This window comes from Ovis aries, chromosome 1, assembly GCF_016772045.2.
Source record: "Ovis aries strain OAR_USU_Benz2616 breed Rambouillet chromosome 1, ARS-UI_Ramb_v3.0, whole genome shotgun sequence".
NCBI classification, from domain to species: Eukaryota; Metazoa; Chordata; class Mammalia; order Artiodactyla; family Bovidae; genus Ovis; species Ovis aries.
Window position 1 is genome coordinate 189,489,417 of NC_056054.1, and position 15,622 is coordinate 189,505,038.

General features: G+C 47.0%; 1 protein-coding gene across 19 annotated transcripts in view; it reads left to right on the top strand.

Moving 5' to 3' along the window:
* Positions 1 to 15,622, top strand: part of KALRN (kalirin RhoGEF kinase) — a 699,404-nt gene that overhangs the window by 202,316 nt on the left and 481,466 nt on the right. For all 19 annotated transcript variants that reach the window (XM_042232347.1, XM_042232379.1, XM_042232348.1 and 16 more), the window contains exons 2-3: positions 2,940 to 3,014; positions 10,213 to 10,327. In XM_042232347.1, the coding sequence (XP_042088281.1) occupies positions 2,940 to 3,014; positions 10,213 to 10,327 (190 nt within the window). The remainder of the gene's footprint in view (positions 1 to 2,939; positions 3,015 to 10,212; positions 10,328 to 15,622) is intronic.

Below are 15,622 nucleotides of genomic sequence, written 5' to 3' on the forward strand. Positions count from 1 at the left end.
CTAAGGCCACTTTTATTTAAAGAGACCCTGGATCACATCCTTTTATAATGTGAAAAATCTTGTTGCTGTTGGAAATGATTATCCTTTAGTTAGGGATTTTGTAAACCTGGACCCTTTAGGTTTTCTTATGGTTGGACACACAACCTAGGAGATAGCTCAGCTGTGGTCTGAACTGGATGAGGGAACTCTGGCCTGGGAAGAGAAAGGACCCCCATCCCCTGCCAGGAATCATAGACCAGCCCAACCCAAGACAGTGACATGTACTTGGAGCAATAACTGCAAGCTGCCTGGACAAGCTGCTCCTCTTCTCTCAGGCCTTGGAGTCTGGAGTGGAGAAGGAGGAGGTGGGGCTTGATGAGTGGGGTCTGTAGAATGGAATTCCAAGCGCTCTCTCTCTGTCTCTCCACAGGTGGGAGGCGGCAGGACGGGTAACCTTTTGCTTCTGTTATAGCATTTTCTTCGTTACGTGTCTGGGAACTGTATGGAAATTAGAGCCATCTTGTATACTTTACTGGGCTTCCCTTGTGGCTCAGCTGGTAAAGAATCTGCCTGCAGTGCGGGAGACCTGGGTTTGATCCCTGGGTTGAGAAGATCCCTTGGAGAAGGAAAAGGCTACAGCGACTTTAACATGGTAGAGCAGGAGAGGAACAACAGTGGAAAAAAACAGGACAAGAGTTTAGAAGACAAGAGGGTTATGTGGATTGTTATTATACAGTAATATTTCATTAGCTTGCATCTTGCTGGTTTTGAACTTGTAAATAATCTGGAAGGAGACATTTTATATGAAAATAAAACTTTTGATGCAGATATATCATTCTACGCACATAACTCATGTGCTAAAGATGATCTCTGTCTAGCTGGTAAAGTCTAATAGGACTCTTCCTTGGCCAGGAAACTGAAGCTTATTCTTATTGCATCATGGTGAAAAATTATCTGTGTATCTATTTTTAATTTTTTACAATAATTTATGTTGATCCTTGGAGAAGGCAATGGCAACCCACTCCAGTGTTCTTGCCTGGAAAATCCCATGGATGGAGAAGCCTGGTAGGCTGCAGTCCATGGGGTCGCGAAGAGTCGGACACGACTGAGCAACTTCACTTTCACTTTTCACTTTCCTGCATTGGAGAAGGAAATGGCAACCCACTCCAGTGTTCTTGCCTGGAGAATCCCAGGGACAGGGGAGCCTGGTGGGCTGCTGTCTATGGGGTCGCACAGAGTCGGACACGACTGAAGTGACTTAGCAGCAGCAGCAGCACGTTGATCTTAATTACTTTCTACTGGTGAGGTTTAATAGCTTTCCTTTGTTGGAAGATAAAGTCAGCATAAAGATCAGTAGAAACAAAGATAGAAAGTACAAAAAGTTCTATAGTTAGAACTTTCTTTTTATGGTGTTATTTTTTTTTCCTCTATTGCCCACAGCCTTCTCAAAGTGAGCCTTGCAGCTGGTTACTTCAGCATCAGCTGCTCTGGGTCAGCTTGTAAAGAGAAGCAACTGATGAGCACAAAGCGTCACTGTCTACATTTAGTGAAAAATGAAGAAATAGATGGAAGGGTCAGAGATCCTTTGTAAATTTGTCTTGGGCCAGCATATGACCTCTTACCATGGACACTGGCATTCTGGGCCTGCTTCTCCTCTTTGGTTGAGTGTGCAACTGTCTTATTTCCCTTCTCTAGGCAGTGATCTTAGTCCTGGGGTGTTGCCAAAATTCCCAACAATTTTGGAAGCTTGAAATAGTGATGAGGAATTGAGATGCCTTGAGCAAGACCATCCTGCTAAGCACGTTTCTCCCCTTTGTAGATTATCGGGTTGGGAGCACAAGGGGGAAAGCCAAGTGGAGAAAGGCACTTGAAGGGGTCTCTGTGGTCTCCAGCTCTGCCCCACGGAGCCCACACAGGGCTGCCTTTCTTCTGGGGTCCCTCTGTGCCATGTTCCTGGAGGTGGTACACAGCAGAAATTCCATTTACAGCTTGCAGGGCTCTGCGTGTGGGCTGGCTCTCCCTGAGAGTCCTCTGGGGTACTCAGGATAAATGACAAGGGGCGGTGAGATGGAGTTTGTATGTGTGCACGTGTAAGCTGAGTCCTCCCTTCCCACACATCTCACACCAGCCTGGGTTGTCCTTCTCTTCCTGAGGCTGCTGTTTCTCCAGGCACACTGTTATTTTCTATTCTGCGTGAGCCCCAGGCCTCTGCCTCCAGCCTCCTAACAGGAGCTCAGCTGGACCCCAGAAATGGCTTTCCACCGGAGAAATGAGGTCTAGGCAGAGAGTGAGTTGCTGAAGAAGGGAGTGCATTTGCTTCCCGTGGAACTGACATCGCTCATCGGTCGTTCATTGTGGACTGGTGGCAGTGACACTGAAGGGAAGGGAGGAGAGCTGGAAAATGGTGCTGCACTCGGCTTTGCTTCTCACTTGGGAATTTTCACTTTTTCCCTCTGTAAAATGAAGACTAACAGTTGCTATGCCACGTAGAGGAAAAAGCAAAAGGAATTATTTAGGACGTTGTGGTCCATCTCGATGTTAACTTGACCTGCATTTACTGAGTGTCTAGTGTGTAACATTCACTATGTACCAGCCACTGTGCTAGCATTGAAAGTATAAAAACGATTTCCAAAAAGCCCCCATCTTCAAGTTCACAGCAATGGGGCTGTAGTTTTGCTTCCAGGACATGGTACTTTGTGTGTATTTTAGGGGGGTGACTTGCACTGTCCTCTTCTTGAAAAGGACCCAGAGGGGCATACTCTTGGTCACCCCTGTGGACTGGCATCATGTCAAAGTGTCCTTTCTGTTGTGGAGCCTCTCCTGCTCTTGGGCTAGGCTGTGGGCCCCAGAGAGGGCATTATTTTCTGGCCCATGAGGGGATTGAAAAGCTAAGGGGGAACCAAGGGATTCAGTCTTTTGACCCCTTTCACTCTGATTCCTTCTGTTTTGTTCTCTGACAGGCTCTTTTCGGAATGATGGTTTGAAAGCTTCTGATGTCCTTCCCATCCTAAAGGAAAAAGTGGCCTTCGTGTCTGGTGAGTGTCTATGCAAGTTTCCTCTGTTACAGATCTAGAGAAGTTTGTGTGTGTGTGTGTGTGTGTGTGTTGGGAATGTGTGCAGGCACGCACTTCTTTGTGTGCAAATAAGAAAGAGGTAGGGGTGGAGGTGATGTTCAAAGCAGCTGCTCCTCTCTCCAGAGGCAGGCAGAAAGGGAAAGGAGCACTCTGGTCCCCACTGGGTGTTCTGGAGGACATTCACAACCGAAGGTGGGTCCGTCATGCACCCACGCACATCCACCTCACCTTGCCCTACCCTTCCAGGCCTGTTAGGCCTGTGGGAACTGCTGAGGCCCCTCTGAGGATGCAAGGGTCTATCCCCTTCACACCTTCCCACAGGTTTTGTTTTGGTTCGTCTCTTGAGTGGTTCAAGGACAAGAGATGTAAGTTTTTTTCTGGCTCTTCCTCATCTCTTCTTCTAGCAAAGGGAACTCAAGTGAGTATTAGTATGTATTTTTTGTTTTTCTCTATAGCATATCTTGTGCTCCCAGTCCTTTTAATGTCTAATTCAGGGATCAACAAACTATAGCCTGTGTTTTGCTGCAGGCCAGGCACTTGTTTTTGCAAAGTTTTACTGGAACATAGCCCATGTGCATTCATTTAGTAGTGTATTGGCTTCCTCTTGCCACAGACTTGGTGGCTTACAACCATAGACATGTATTCGCTCACAGTTTTAGAGGCCAAAAGTCCAAGTCCGTTTCCTGCACTGAAATCAAGATGTGAGCAGGGCTGTGCTCCCTCCAGAGGTTCTGGGGGAGAATCTGACTCTTGCCTCTTTTAGCTTCTGGGGGCTGCCAGCATCCGCTTGGCCTGTGGCCATGTCGCTCCCATCTCTGCCTCCCTGGTGGTATTGCCTTCTGCCCTTCTGTTTGTGTCAGACCCTTCTGCCTCACAGTAAGGATACCTGTGACTTCACTTGGGGGCCCACCTCAGACCTACCAGGATAATCTTCCCATCTCTAGAGCCCTAATGATCACTATCTATGGAAACTCTTTTTCCAAATAAGGTAACATTTACAGGTTCCAGAGACTAGGGCTTGATATGCCTGGGGACCATCATTCAGTCTACCACCAGTGTTGCCAATGGCTGCTTTGTTGCTGTAATAGCAGAGCTGAGTAGTTCTACCAGAGACCAGATGACCACAGGCCATCTGTCTGACCCTTTAAGAAAAAGTCTGGTAACTGCTGATGTAATTGAAACTGAACTATGAGGTGTACCAGCAGCACTATGGGTGCCAGTTCTAGGCCATCAATATAGGCCTCCTGGCTCAGAGTCTCTAGCAGGGGCTGGGGGAATGGCAGTGTGAGTAGCGAGGCATCACATTAAAAAAAAAAATACACCCAGGTACTTAAGCTTCATAGACTGAACTTTTGTTTCCAGATGATTCTGGCCATCTACAAGGAGTGACAATGGGATCACAGGGAAAGGGCCAGCGCAGTCCTTCAGTGCAGGGATTCATTCCATAGGCACTGCTGGGCACGCGGATGGGTGACAGCCAAAACGGAGAGAAGGGAGAAAGAGGGGGGGTTGAGGAAGGAGAAACCAAGCAGCAGGAGTCTCCCACCCGACCAGAGGGGAGGCTGATAACTCCGAGTGTAGGGATGGGACGTGAAGGCAGAGTATGTGATGGGAGTAGTCAAGCCTTTGTAAGTACCAAGTGCATTCTATATTATTAGCAGTAGTAGTGGTATCCTGGTGGCTTAGACGGTAAAGAATCCGCCTGCAATTTGGGAGACCTGGGTTCGATCCCTAGGTTAGGAAGATCCCCTGGAGAAGGGCATGCCAACCCACTCCAGTATTCTTGCCTGGGGACTCCCCATGGGCAGAGGGACCTGGCAGGCTACTGCAGGTTACAGTCTATGGGGTCGCACAGTCAGAGATGACTGAGCGACTAAGCACAGCGTGTAGTGGTAATAATAACAGAGTGTTTTGCTACTGTTTTTGCTGTGAGAGAGAGTGGCTGGGAAGCTGCCCTTCTCCATTAGCATTAGGCACTGGTATATCTTGTTAGGTAATGAGCCCCTGTCACTGAAGAAGCTGAAGCTCAGGCTGGATCCTTGACTCAATCAGGTGGCAGCTAGTTCAGTATAGGTGGAGACAGAAGACAGCCTCTGAAGCCTTCATAGACTTGGATCTGAGTGCTCACTGAGCATTTTGGGAAGACCTTGTGTAGAAGTCTTGGGACTGCTGGGCAGCACCAGGGCTCTGACCTCTACTGCTGTCCATCATCTGGGCTCCCAGGACATGGCCCACAGTCTCCAGGGAGCCAGAGCATTTCTCTGCCTCTTCTTTAATGCCTTGAAGCTGGTTAACCAGGTGTCCTACCTCTCCCCAGGTGTCCTGCAAATTCTTCCGTTCTCTTATGCCTGATGCTCCCTCTGTCTGCAGTGCCTTCCCCGTAACTTTGAGCTGTTCCTCTGCTTCCCACTTTGCCTCCTCCTGGAGGCCATCCTGGCTTTAATGCATACTCTTTGAGCACCATCCTGTTGCGCAGCAGTTCAGGGCATATGAATGCAGACATGTTACAGTCTGGCATTGGGACCCTAGCTTGATTGATTGTGGCTTACTTTTTCCCATGTGAATTCCATTAGAGCCCTGGAGCAGGATCCAGCCAGCCCTAGAAAAGAGCTTTCCAAGTGTCAGGAGGTGCCCTCATGGTGTACAGAGCAGCAATGTGCCAGAAAGATGGTCAGTCAAACGAGAGGCAGGTAGCTGCTTCCCAGAGTGGGGCCAAGGGGGCCCAGTGGGCAACTCATGCCCATGTGTCCACGTGGGCCACCCTTTCCCCTGGCAACCACAAGCCTGTTCTCTATGTGGGGGTAAGTCTTATTCATTTGCAAGTGGTGCCAGGAACTTTGGGGCTTAGGGAGTGTTGTCCTTCTGTGCCTGGTAAGGACACTGAGGGTGCCAGGGAGATGACTGGCTGCAGCTAAAAAAAAAAACCCCAAGCAAAAAACAAACCAAAAAAGGCTCTTGTATCCTAAGCTTTTAGAAGACCAAACACAAAAATAAAAATAAAGAAACCCAGAATTAAGTAATGCAGTGTAGCGGATCCATGTCTCTCTGAGAAGAAGCCCTGCAGGAAAGTGCTGAGCAGAGAAACCAAGTGCCGGTTAAGCTGCCTCCCCTGTTGGTGCCCTGGTGTGGCCAAGGTGAGGGGAAGCTGTGCTGCCATGGGAACGTGCATGTGGAATAACCCAGGGCCCACCAGTGTGTGGGCGAGTGCACGTGTGCAGCCGAACCTGTGGGGCCCACCAGTGTGTGGGCCAGTGCACGTGTGTGCGACCGAACCTGTGGGGCCCACCAGTGTGTGGGCGAGTGCACGTGTGTGCGACCGAACCTGTGGGGCCCACCAGTGTGTGGGCCAGTGCACGTGTGCAGCCGAACCTGTGGGGCCCACCAGTGTGTGGGCGAGTGCACGTGTGTGCAGCCGAACCTGTGGGGCCCACCAGTGTGTGGGCGAGTGCACGTGTGCAGCCAAACCTGCGGCTGCGCTCAGGCAGCCTGCATCGTCCCGGCCCTGCCCCATCCTGCTTTGAGTCCTCAGCCATGGGCTCTCCCTCTGCCCTCTCTCCAGCTTCCTTCATGTGCTTCTGCCTCCCTCTTTCAGCACCCGTTGTCCCTTCTCTCCAGCCTCCCTGTACAGACCCTTTTCACCCTGCTCTCTGTGTGTGCTCACGCCCTCATCTGGCTCCTCCCGATGTCCCTCTTTGCCACCTTATCAGCCATCAACATCATGCCCATTATTCTCAGGGGAGCTCCACACTGCTGTGGCACCACCACTCATACTCTGGACCCATGTCTCAAAGCACGTTGCATAGAACAACTGGTACAGGAGATGATCCTCAAAAAAGAAAAAAGGGCTTACTCTCAAGTAAACTTGGGTGATGCTGCCTATTGTAGCCACCTTCTTGGAGACTGTCCATTCAAAGCACGAGAGCATTTCCCAAAATACAAATAACACATTCTCTTAAAAATACCCTGTGTATCCATCAGCATCTTGCAGAACTACAGTTGTATGGGCCATACTTTTGGTATGATTCCCTAGAGGTGTTTTCTTGTCCTCCTCCAAATTACCATAATCTACTTGTCCCCACTGGAGCCTGGTTCCCCCTGAAAAATATGAGTGCCATCTTCCTCCACCTCAATCAGCAAAGCCTTAACTTCCCTTGCCTTTGAACTTGCCTCCTACCTAGCCCTGTCCTGCCCTGCTTTTGCAGAAGGAGACCAGTGCCTTTTCTAGCACATCAAACCACTCCCTCCCTATTTATCCTCTATATTCCCATCCTCTATTCCCGGCACCAAAGCCTCAGTTAACTGGCAAACAGCAGGTGTTGGATAAGTAAGGGGATGGCGCTGCTGAAGATCCTGCTACCATCTCTATCATCTTTTAAAAACTTTGCTCTTTTTGTCTCCACTATCTGGGGCCCACTCCACAATGCACCTTGACTTCAGCAAAGGGTTCTCATTCTTTATCTCTACTTAGTGCCCTCTGGAACCTTAGCACTCATGTTAATTATCAGTCAAATCCTACAACTTCATGGCTCCTCAATCTCCTTGGCACTGAAGTCTTCCACGTCCTTCCTGTAGCCATGCACATTCAAGACCTTGACCTTGATATGTCTGTCTGTAGCCTTAGCTTCTTACCCATGACCGCTTCTGCTGTTCCTCTATCAGTTGGGGAAGTATGGATATCAGGTAAATAAAACATATGCTGTTCCCTCTCCTTTGAGAACTCACAAAGAAGCAGGCCGTTTTCCTTTCTCCCCAATTCCTCCCCACTTAATCTATGCATGAGCTCTGTTCTGCCTTCACTCAGGCTAGCATGGACGCCATGGCCAGACCTTCAACAGAGCTCTCATTAAAGCCAGATACCCTGCACCTACCCTTAGACCTACATCGTACCCAGTCCTGCTGTCCATTCTCCAGGAACACTCTCCAAAGATGGTCCATCCTCCTTTCCCCAGTACCTCAAGCCTATTTTGACCTTCAACACTATTTTACCTAGAGAAAGTGTCTCCTAGGCAGGCTGAACTTTTTGTCTTTCTAACTTATGTCTGTTGTTTCCTTCCTCTTTGAGTCTACCACAGACAAAAGGGCAGGGCCCCCTCTTGTTCCTGTCCTGAAGCCTTGAGCCACCCCTTGTCCCCATTCCTTCCAGCACAGATTCTCTTCCTTTATGCCTGTTCCTCCTTTTCTTCCTACAATCTTGCAAGTTCATCTTCCTTCTGAAAAATACCTGGCTTGGTCCTGCTGCCCCCTCTGGACTCCATATCCATTAATTTTTCCTGGAGGGAAGGAATTCCACTCCCCTGGGTCATCTCCCCCACCCTCCCCACCCCACGTCCCCTGTCACCACTCAACACCATCTGGAACCTTCTTGGAGCCAAGATTATGAAACTCTTGACTACCAGGGAAGAACTGGCTTCTGCTCAGGAGGGACAATGCTCACATCCTTCCAAGCCTCTTAGGTAGTCTTTGCCATCACACCAACCTTGGCCCCCCATATTCCCTTAGCTCTACTCTTAAACCATCCACAGAGGAAGGACCATGAGAAAAGCAATAGCTGCAGTTAAAACCACCCAAGAGTGAAAATCTCTCAAGTGAGGTCAACACTGCAGGTGAAGGTTGATAGTGAGGGAGAGCCTCCTAGCTTTGAGGAAACTTTCCTCTTGATCCCTTTACTTCCTTTTCCCCCTGTGAAGGCAGTTGGGAGATGGAGATCATTTCCAAGGTAGATGAAATGAGATTGGTCATCCATATTCAGAGCCCAGAGCCTGTGGTTTTTAAGGTTTGGAGTCGGGGGTCAGGATCCAACTCTGTGGTATGTGTATACAAATATGGCTGGGTGGGGGCTGCAGGGAGTAGATGGTGGTGGTGAAATATTTTTTTCTTCAGGGCCAAATCTCTCAGTGGCCATGATCTTGTTTGGCCTTTTTCTCCTTGCAGCCTTCTTATTTCTTCCAGAGGAGTATCCTGCAATAAGTTGGACTTTGTTGAGACTCCCTTTCTGGACCCCACAATCAGAGGGAAACAATATTCATGAAGTCATATTTGAGTGGGGTCCTGGGAGGCTTGGAAAGTGCCCTTCTTCAAGGTGCTGACCTTTAAGCTTGTTTTCCAGTGTTGGTGGTGGCCTTGCCAGCCCTTCCTCCCTCTTGCACTAGACCCCTTTGTAGACCTGCTCTGGGGGTGTCAGGTGGCAGCCTGAGATCACGACAGAGTCTTCTTTGTGAAATAGCCAGTGCCTGTAAGGACACAGTTACTGCACCTTAGCTTTGTCCTCATTTAACCTTCTTGAGAAACTTGGTCCTGCTTCCTTATCATAGCATCTACTAATGAATAAATTTTTAATTGCAGAATAAATCATGAGTAGAAAGTTTGGAAAATAGAGGAAAGAAAAAGCAACCATGTAAAACCCCAGCATCCTGATAGCAAACAATGATCATCATCGCAGTTACTCCTCCCCACTTTTTTTTAAACCAGATGTTTAGAAGACATTTGTTATCATAGTGTGTACATATGCATTTGCAGTGATTAAGACCTTGAGCATCCTATTTCCAATGAAGATTCATGGGCTCCTCCAGTAGGAGTGACAGGTGGCACTTAGGCAGGCAGGCAGGCAGGCAGGGATGGATCCTTGGCTGTGTAGACCACACTTAGGTCTCTTCTATGAATCTAAAAACCTCCTAGCAGTGATGTCCCAGCTGGATGCTTTAAGGGCTTCTCACCACGGTATTCAGTTAACCCTGAGCACTCTGCTCATAGAGGTCTGCAAAGAGAAGTAAACTGGAGGTTGAATTTCCAAAGACCATAGCACTTTCATTGGCTGTTTTCTCAGTAAGAGCAATTATCACCTCCTTCGTTATCATCTCTTATTTGTAGCGAGTACTTCTCAAAGTGCTTCGCCACGTGCCATCTTATCAAGTCTTGCAGCAGCCCTGTAATGTAGTCGTCATTATTTTCATCTGCATTTTGCCAATGAGGCAACAGAGATGTCGAAAGACTTGCCCAAGGTTATGAATCTAAACTCCATGCCCTTGCGCAAGGCAGTGACCAGGTTTCTCTGGGCACCATCTTTCTGCCTGTTTTATCTAGCACTCAGAAGAATTCTTTTTCCTCTGTGGCACAGTTTCTAGCTGGTTTTTCTTAAACACCCTTCTCTTCTTCTTTGCAGGGGGCCGTGATAAGCGAGGTGGACCCATCCTGACCTTCCCTGCTCGCAGCAATCATGACAGAATAAGACAGGAAGACCTGCGGAAACTGGTGACCTATCTGGCCAGCGTGCCAAGGTGAGGTGAATGTTCTGCAGGGGAGAGAGGGGGAAGCTGGCCTGATGCAACTAAGCTGGAGTGAGCCTCCATCCCTGCCAGAGGCCTGGCTGTTTTTGCCCTTGGAATGGATTCTAATTATTTCTGTTACGTCAGTACCTATTGTTCACCTCATTCCCATCCTTCCTATTGTTACTGCTGGGATTCATATGAACAAAGTGGAAGCTGGATGCTGGAACCATGGGCAGAGGTGAAGGTTCCAGGCTTAGAGGACCAGGACAGGCCCTGGAACCGGTGACAGTGTGGCCTGGGGGGGCAGGGATGGGAAGCCATTCTTTGCCTTGGGGAAATGGAAATTCTGGCCGATTCCACTCTGGCTTGTGTAATGGATTTTTTCTAAAACCTCTGGCTTTTGAATATGTTTGTAGCTTTTAGAGTTTAGGGCAAATAGCTCCACTTATATCGTTCAAGAGGCAGCCTTCAGCTCAATCTAGGTCATGCATTTTCAATGGGGGCAATATTGCCTCCAAGGGGGATGCAAATTGGTTCTTGTGTAAGGCACACACACACAAAAACTTTCATGTATTAAGCACAGCTAAATATATAGTGCATAAACATATATATATAATATATTCATGGTATTAAAATCTCATTGGTGATTAAGGAAAAAAGTATAAAAAGCCTCTTTTGTGGCAGGATGATGATTTTAAAAAATGATTGAGAAACACTGGTTTCTGAGTGTTTCTAGGTGGTGCTGCGCTCAGAGGGTGGCAAGGGAGACATGCTAGGGACACAGAATTTGTGGTGGAGGAGAGGCCTTGGCATGGTTAGAGAAACATGGAATGGGAGAGCCAGAAGACCCCTGAGCAGTAATCCAGGCAAATGCATGTTGTGTTTTACTTTGGAAGCAACATCTGTGTGGGATTGGAGTTGCTTACGGGGTGGTGGTGGTCAGTGGCAGAGCTTGGTTCAGAGCCCCCCTGACTCCTACCCTAGTGCTCTCCCCATCCTTGTTCACGGTCAGTGAGAACTCTGTTCTCTGATTTAGTGGGGTTGGAGTCTGTCAAGTGTTTGCTGTGGCAAATAAGAAGTGGTGCCTGGGGCTTTTAGAACTTTCATCTTGTCTCTCTGCATTTTACAGAGGAATCAGTAAATTGCACAGAGGAGCTCTGCCTTTGCGGGGAGACCTTGGATAATTGTTGAACGTGTTGATTAAGTTCTTGAAACAGATGTCAGTTGAGGCAGTCACTGCATTTGAAATAGCTATGGGAGAGACACATGTACAAGGATTGGCGGATGGTGGTGGGCAGGTGGGTAAAGGGGATTTAAGGGCAGTCATCAAATGCTTGGAAAGATGTTGAACAGAATGAAGAGCTCTGAGCAGAAGGCTGTGAACAAATAGATGTCAAATGGTGGCTTTTTTTTTTTTTTCTTTATGATATCCACAGAGAACCAGAAAAAAGGTAAGAAGTCTTAAGCTCCAATGAAATGGACTTAGCTATATCCAAAGAAGAGCTTCTAAACTATGAGTACAAGAGAGTTGGATAAAGAATAGAACAGAAGGGTTCCGTGCCACACACACCACCACCCCCCCGCCCCGCCCGCCCGGAGGTCTTTATTCAGAAGAAATATTCCCATCTGTCTTGGAGGCAAGGAGATGGTTTAAATAACCCATGATTGATGTAGGTAATTTAGCAATTTAGCCATTGAGGGGCTAAGCAGTTTTAAAGGCATCTTTGCCAAGTATACTACTAACAGGCATAAAACCAGGCATTTCCTAAAGCAATTTACAGGAAGAGTTTTCAGGGGGACCAATGACAGACTCTTAGTTCTTTCAGAGTCAGAAGAAATTTGGGATCTTGAAGGGTATGTTTTTCTTTCTGATAGGTTTATCACATCCCTGAAGCTAATGCACACTCTTCTTTAGAATAGTAAGTGAAAGAATTGGAAGAACATTTTATTAATTCTGACTGTTAAGCAAAGCTGGGACAAAAAGGATTGGAAGCAATTAAAAAAGAAAAGATTTCTACTAGGTAAAGGGGAACAAAACTCAAGAAGAGCTGGGAGGAAGGTCATGAAAAAGTATAGACAATAGGTTGTCATTGAAAGAGCATAGTAGACTCAGGCTGTTTGCTTCCCAGAGGGTAGTCCCAAGCATTGCATCCTAGGCTCCTGAGAACAGAAAAGGTTCACAGGTTCTGGCAGGTGGGAGGCAAAAATGCTGTTGCTACTTTCAGTGGGAAAAATTGTTCAGGGATGCCTGCTGCCTCCCTCCCAAGGGGCCTATGTTCACCAGGAGTGTGCGTACTTGGCAGGCTGAAGAGCTTACCAACTAGTCATCTCCACCCATCGCTTCCTAGTTCTGCTGGCCACAGGTTCACACGTGATGACTGTTGGAAACAAAATCTTGAACAGGGTTATTCCAATGACAGTGAGGTCTGGGGAGGAAACTGAAGCACTTAGCACATCAGATAGTGTTTGCCATTCTTCTGCTTAGCCCTGGCTTTGGAAAGAAAGGAATCTGCAGAAATGAACAGCTAGATTTAGGCAGGTGACCCTGACTAGAAGAAATAGACTATTCTGGGTCATGGCCAAGGAGGCTATAAAGCTAGGCTTCTGTCAGGTGGAATGTGCTCTTCAGACTGGGGTAATCACCTGTGGGTGACACTCACTTATTCAAGCATTTATCATTTGTTCATTTTACAAATATTTAGAGCCTCTATAAGCCAGGCTGACTTAGGACTCATGGTGAGCAGGAACAGACATTTTGAGAAAGTTAGGAAAAACCTAAGTATTTCCCTACTGAGTGCCAAACCAGTGATCATAAAGGACAGACAGCACAGTATATAACTGTGCTGGTAGCGTAGGGATGAAGCAAGAGAAGACAAGCGAACAGGCCCAGTAAGTGATGAAAGAGGATCCCAGACTCTAAGGAACCAATCAGCTTGATGGCCATTTTGGGCACTGTTATATTATAGAATAGGTGATAAACAGAGGGTTGTGATAATTTATGAGTTATTACAGTGTCCCCTTTATAAATATGAAGGGTGTGGTTTTCTTTCTGGTAGGTTTATCATATCCATGCAGCTGCTGCATACTCTAAATAGAAAGTGAACAATTAAAAGAACTTATTTCTGACCTGTTAAGCAAAGGTGGGACAGAACAGATTGTAAACAATTTAAAAGGAAAAGGTTTCTGCTAGCTAAAGGGAGGAGAAGGCGATGGCACTCCACTCCAGTACTCTTGCCTGGAAAATCCCATGGACAGAGGAGCCTGGTGGGCTGCAGTCCATGGGGTTGCGAAGAGTTGGACATGACTGAGCGACTTCCCTTTCACTTTTCACTTTCATACATTGGAGAAGGAAATGGCAACCCACTCCAGTGTTCTTGCCTAGAGAATCCCAGGGACGGGGGAGCCTGGTGGGCTGCCGTCTATGGGGTCACACAGAGTCGGACACCACTGAAGTGACTTAGGAGCAGCAGCTAAAGGGGACAAAAACCCAAGAGAGTCTGGGAAGAAGGATGGTTGTATGAAATGAATGGGAAGAAAAAGTCCCACTATAATGTGTGAAGGCCAGGTTCTGCCTGGGCCACTGCGTTCAGTCTGCTACACTGAGCCTTGCCAGCTCCTTTTTAGGAGCTATGTGGACCAGTTAGAATATTGTCAGGAGAGCAGCATACTAAGGGATCCACAAACTATGTTTCTGCAGTTGGAGGATGTTTTCTGGTGAGGGTGAAAATGGAAGAAAAGTGATTCCTGACTTCAGGTATCAGGAGAGCTGTGCTGCCCCTAAGAGGCGGGAACAGGCATGGTCTCTTTTGCATCAATGGGTAGAAGTTAGAGAGATCCTGACTCTGAAGTGGAGAAACAATCTGCCCAGGTGGGAGCTGTCCAGCACTACTGCTGCTGCCTCTGGAGAAAGCGAGCTTCCTGTCCAAGACTTCTACAGTGGGTTGGAGGCCGGATTAGATCATTTCTAAGAAACTTTCCTGCCCTGAATTCTGTGTTTCTATGATATTGGGGGAAAACACATTATAGAAATCTATAACCTCAAAACAGTATTACTACTCCACAAACATACTCTCTTTCTCAAATCCCCTATATTATTTAAGGCCTGGAATTTCACTTCAGATCTTGTGTGTATCTTAAATGCTAAGAGAACTCTTTTCCAGTCCCCTTGCATTCTGGATGGGGCTAAACATGATTCTAGAGTGTGGCTGTGACAGAAGCAGTTGCTCTTTTGGAATCCATCTCAGCCTGAGATGAGTCCTTTCCAACTTCCCTTTTTTGCTCCTGATGAGTTTGAACGTCTATCTCCTGGGGCTTCTCCAAGATTTCTTTTATCTTATTTTGAGGAGTGATGAAATTAGGGTAGGAAGAAAAGCCTTAAAAGTCTCCTAATTCAACTTTCTGATAACTTCTTTCACTTAATTCAACAAATATTTATTGAGTGCCTACCATAAGCCACGGCACAGTTAGGGATCTTGATAAACTTGTGTGATCTTTTCTGTCATCCATCCTATACTTATCTAACTTTTTTGTCCTTCTGCCCTGATATCTGCTTGTAATCTTACATGAAAGGAGTGGAAAAGAAATACTCAGAAACAAGCAGTAGATGAGTGTCCCTAGAAATTGAGAGACAAAATGTAGGCTGAGAGTAAGCAGTTGCCTGAGCATTACTTGTAGTACGGATAGTCTACCCACTGTGATTATTGGGAGTTGACCATATGCTTGGAGTAGAATTTCTAAGTATCTAGTAAAGAAATCCCAGGTCATTTTTATTGCACTGTATTCTTCCTCTTCTTCATTGTTATCCTGCTTTGTCACGATCAGCTTTCTGCGGCTCCTCTGGGCACTGATTGTTAGCACCTTGATGTATCTGCCACTTAATAGCAATGCTGCTGAGATGCTGAGTGTTCTAGCAGGGAATACAGGTATCATACTGGTGAGGAAAAATGACAAGAAATAATGATGGGGTATTCTGTAATGTCAATCAAACCAACGTGCCAATATTCCGCTTATTGCTTGATAATTTGTTCTTGTTCTACAATTTCAGCAACAGATAAATTGGGTTTATAGCCAGCGCTCTTTGTGCAGTGTCACCAGAAAATAGAAATAAATAGAGAGAGCCAGGAAGTTAAAAGATGAAGAGGTTAAAGCTGCAAGGATTTCCTCCCACTGTATTCAGCACGAGAGAACCCAAGCTATGGAATCTGAATGTGTCATCACTGAATGTGTCTGTTGTAAGGGCCTGTTGAGATGTGTCGGTGGTATCTTGCCCTTTGCTCTGAAAGTGAAAGTGAAAATGAAAGTTGC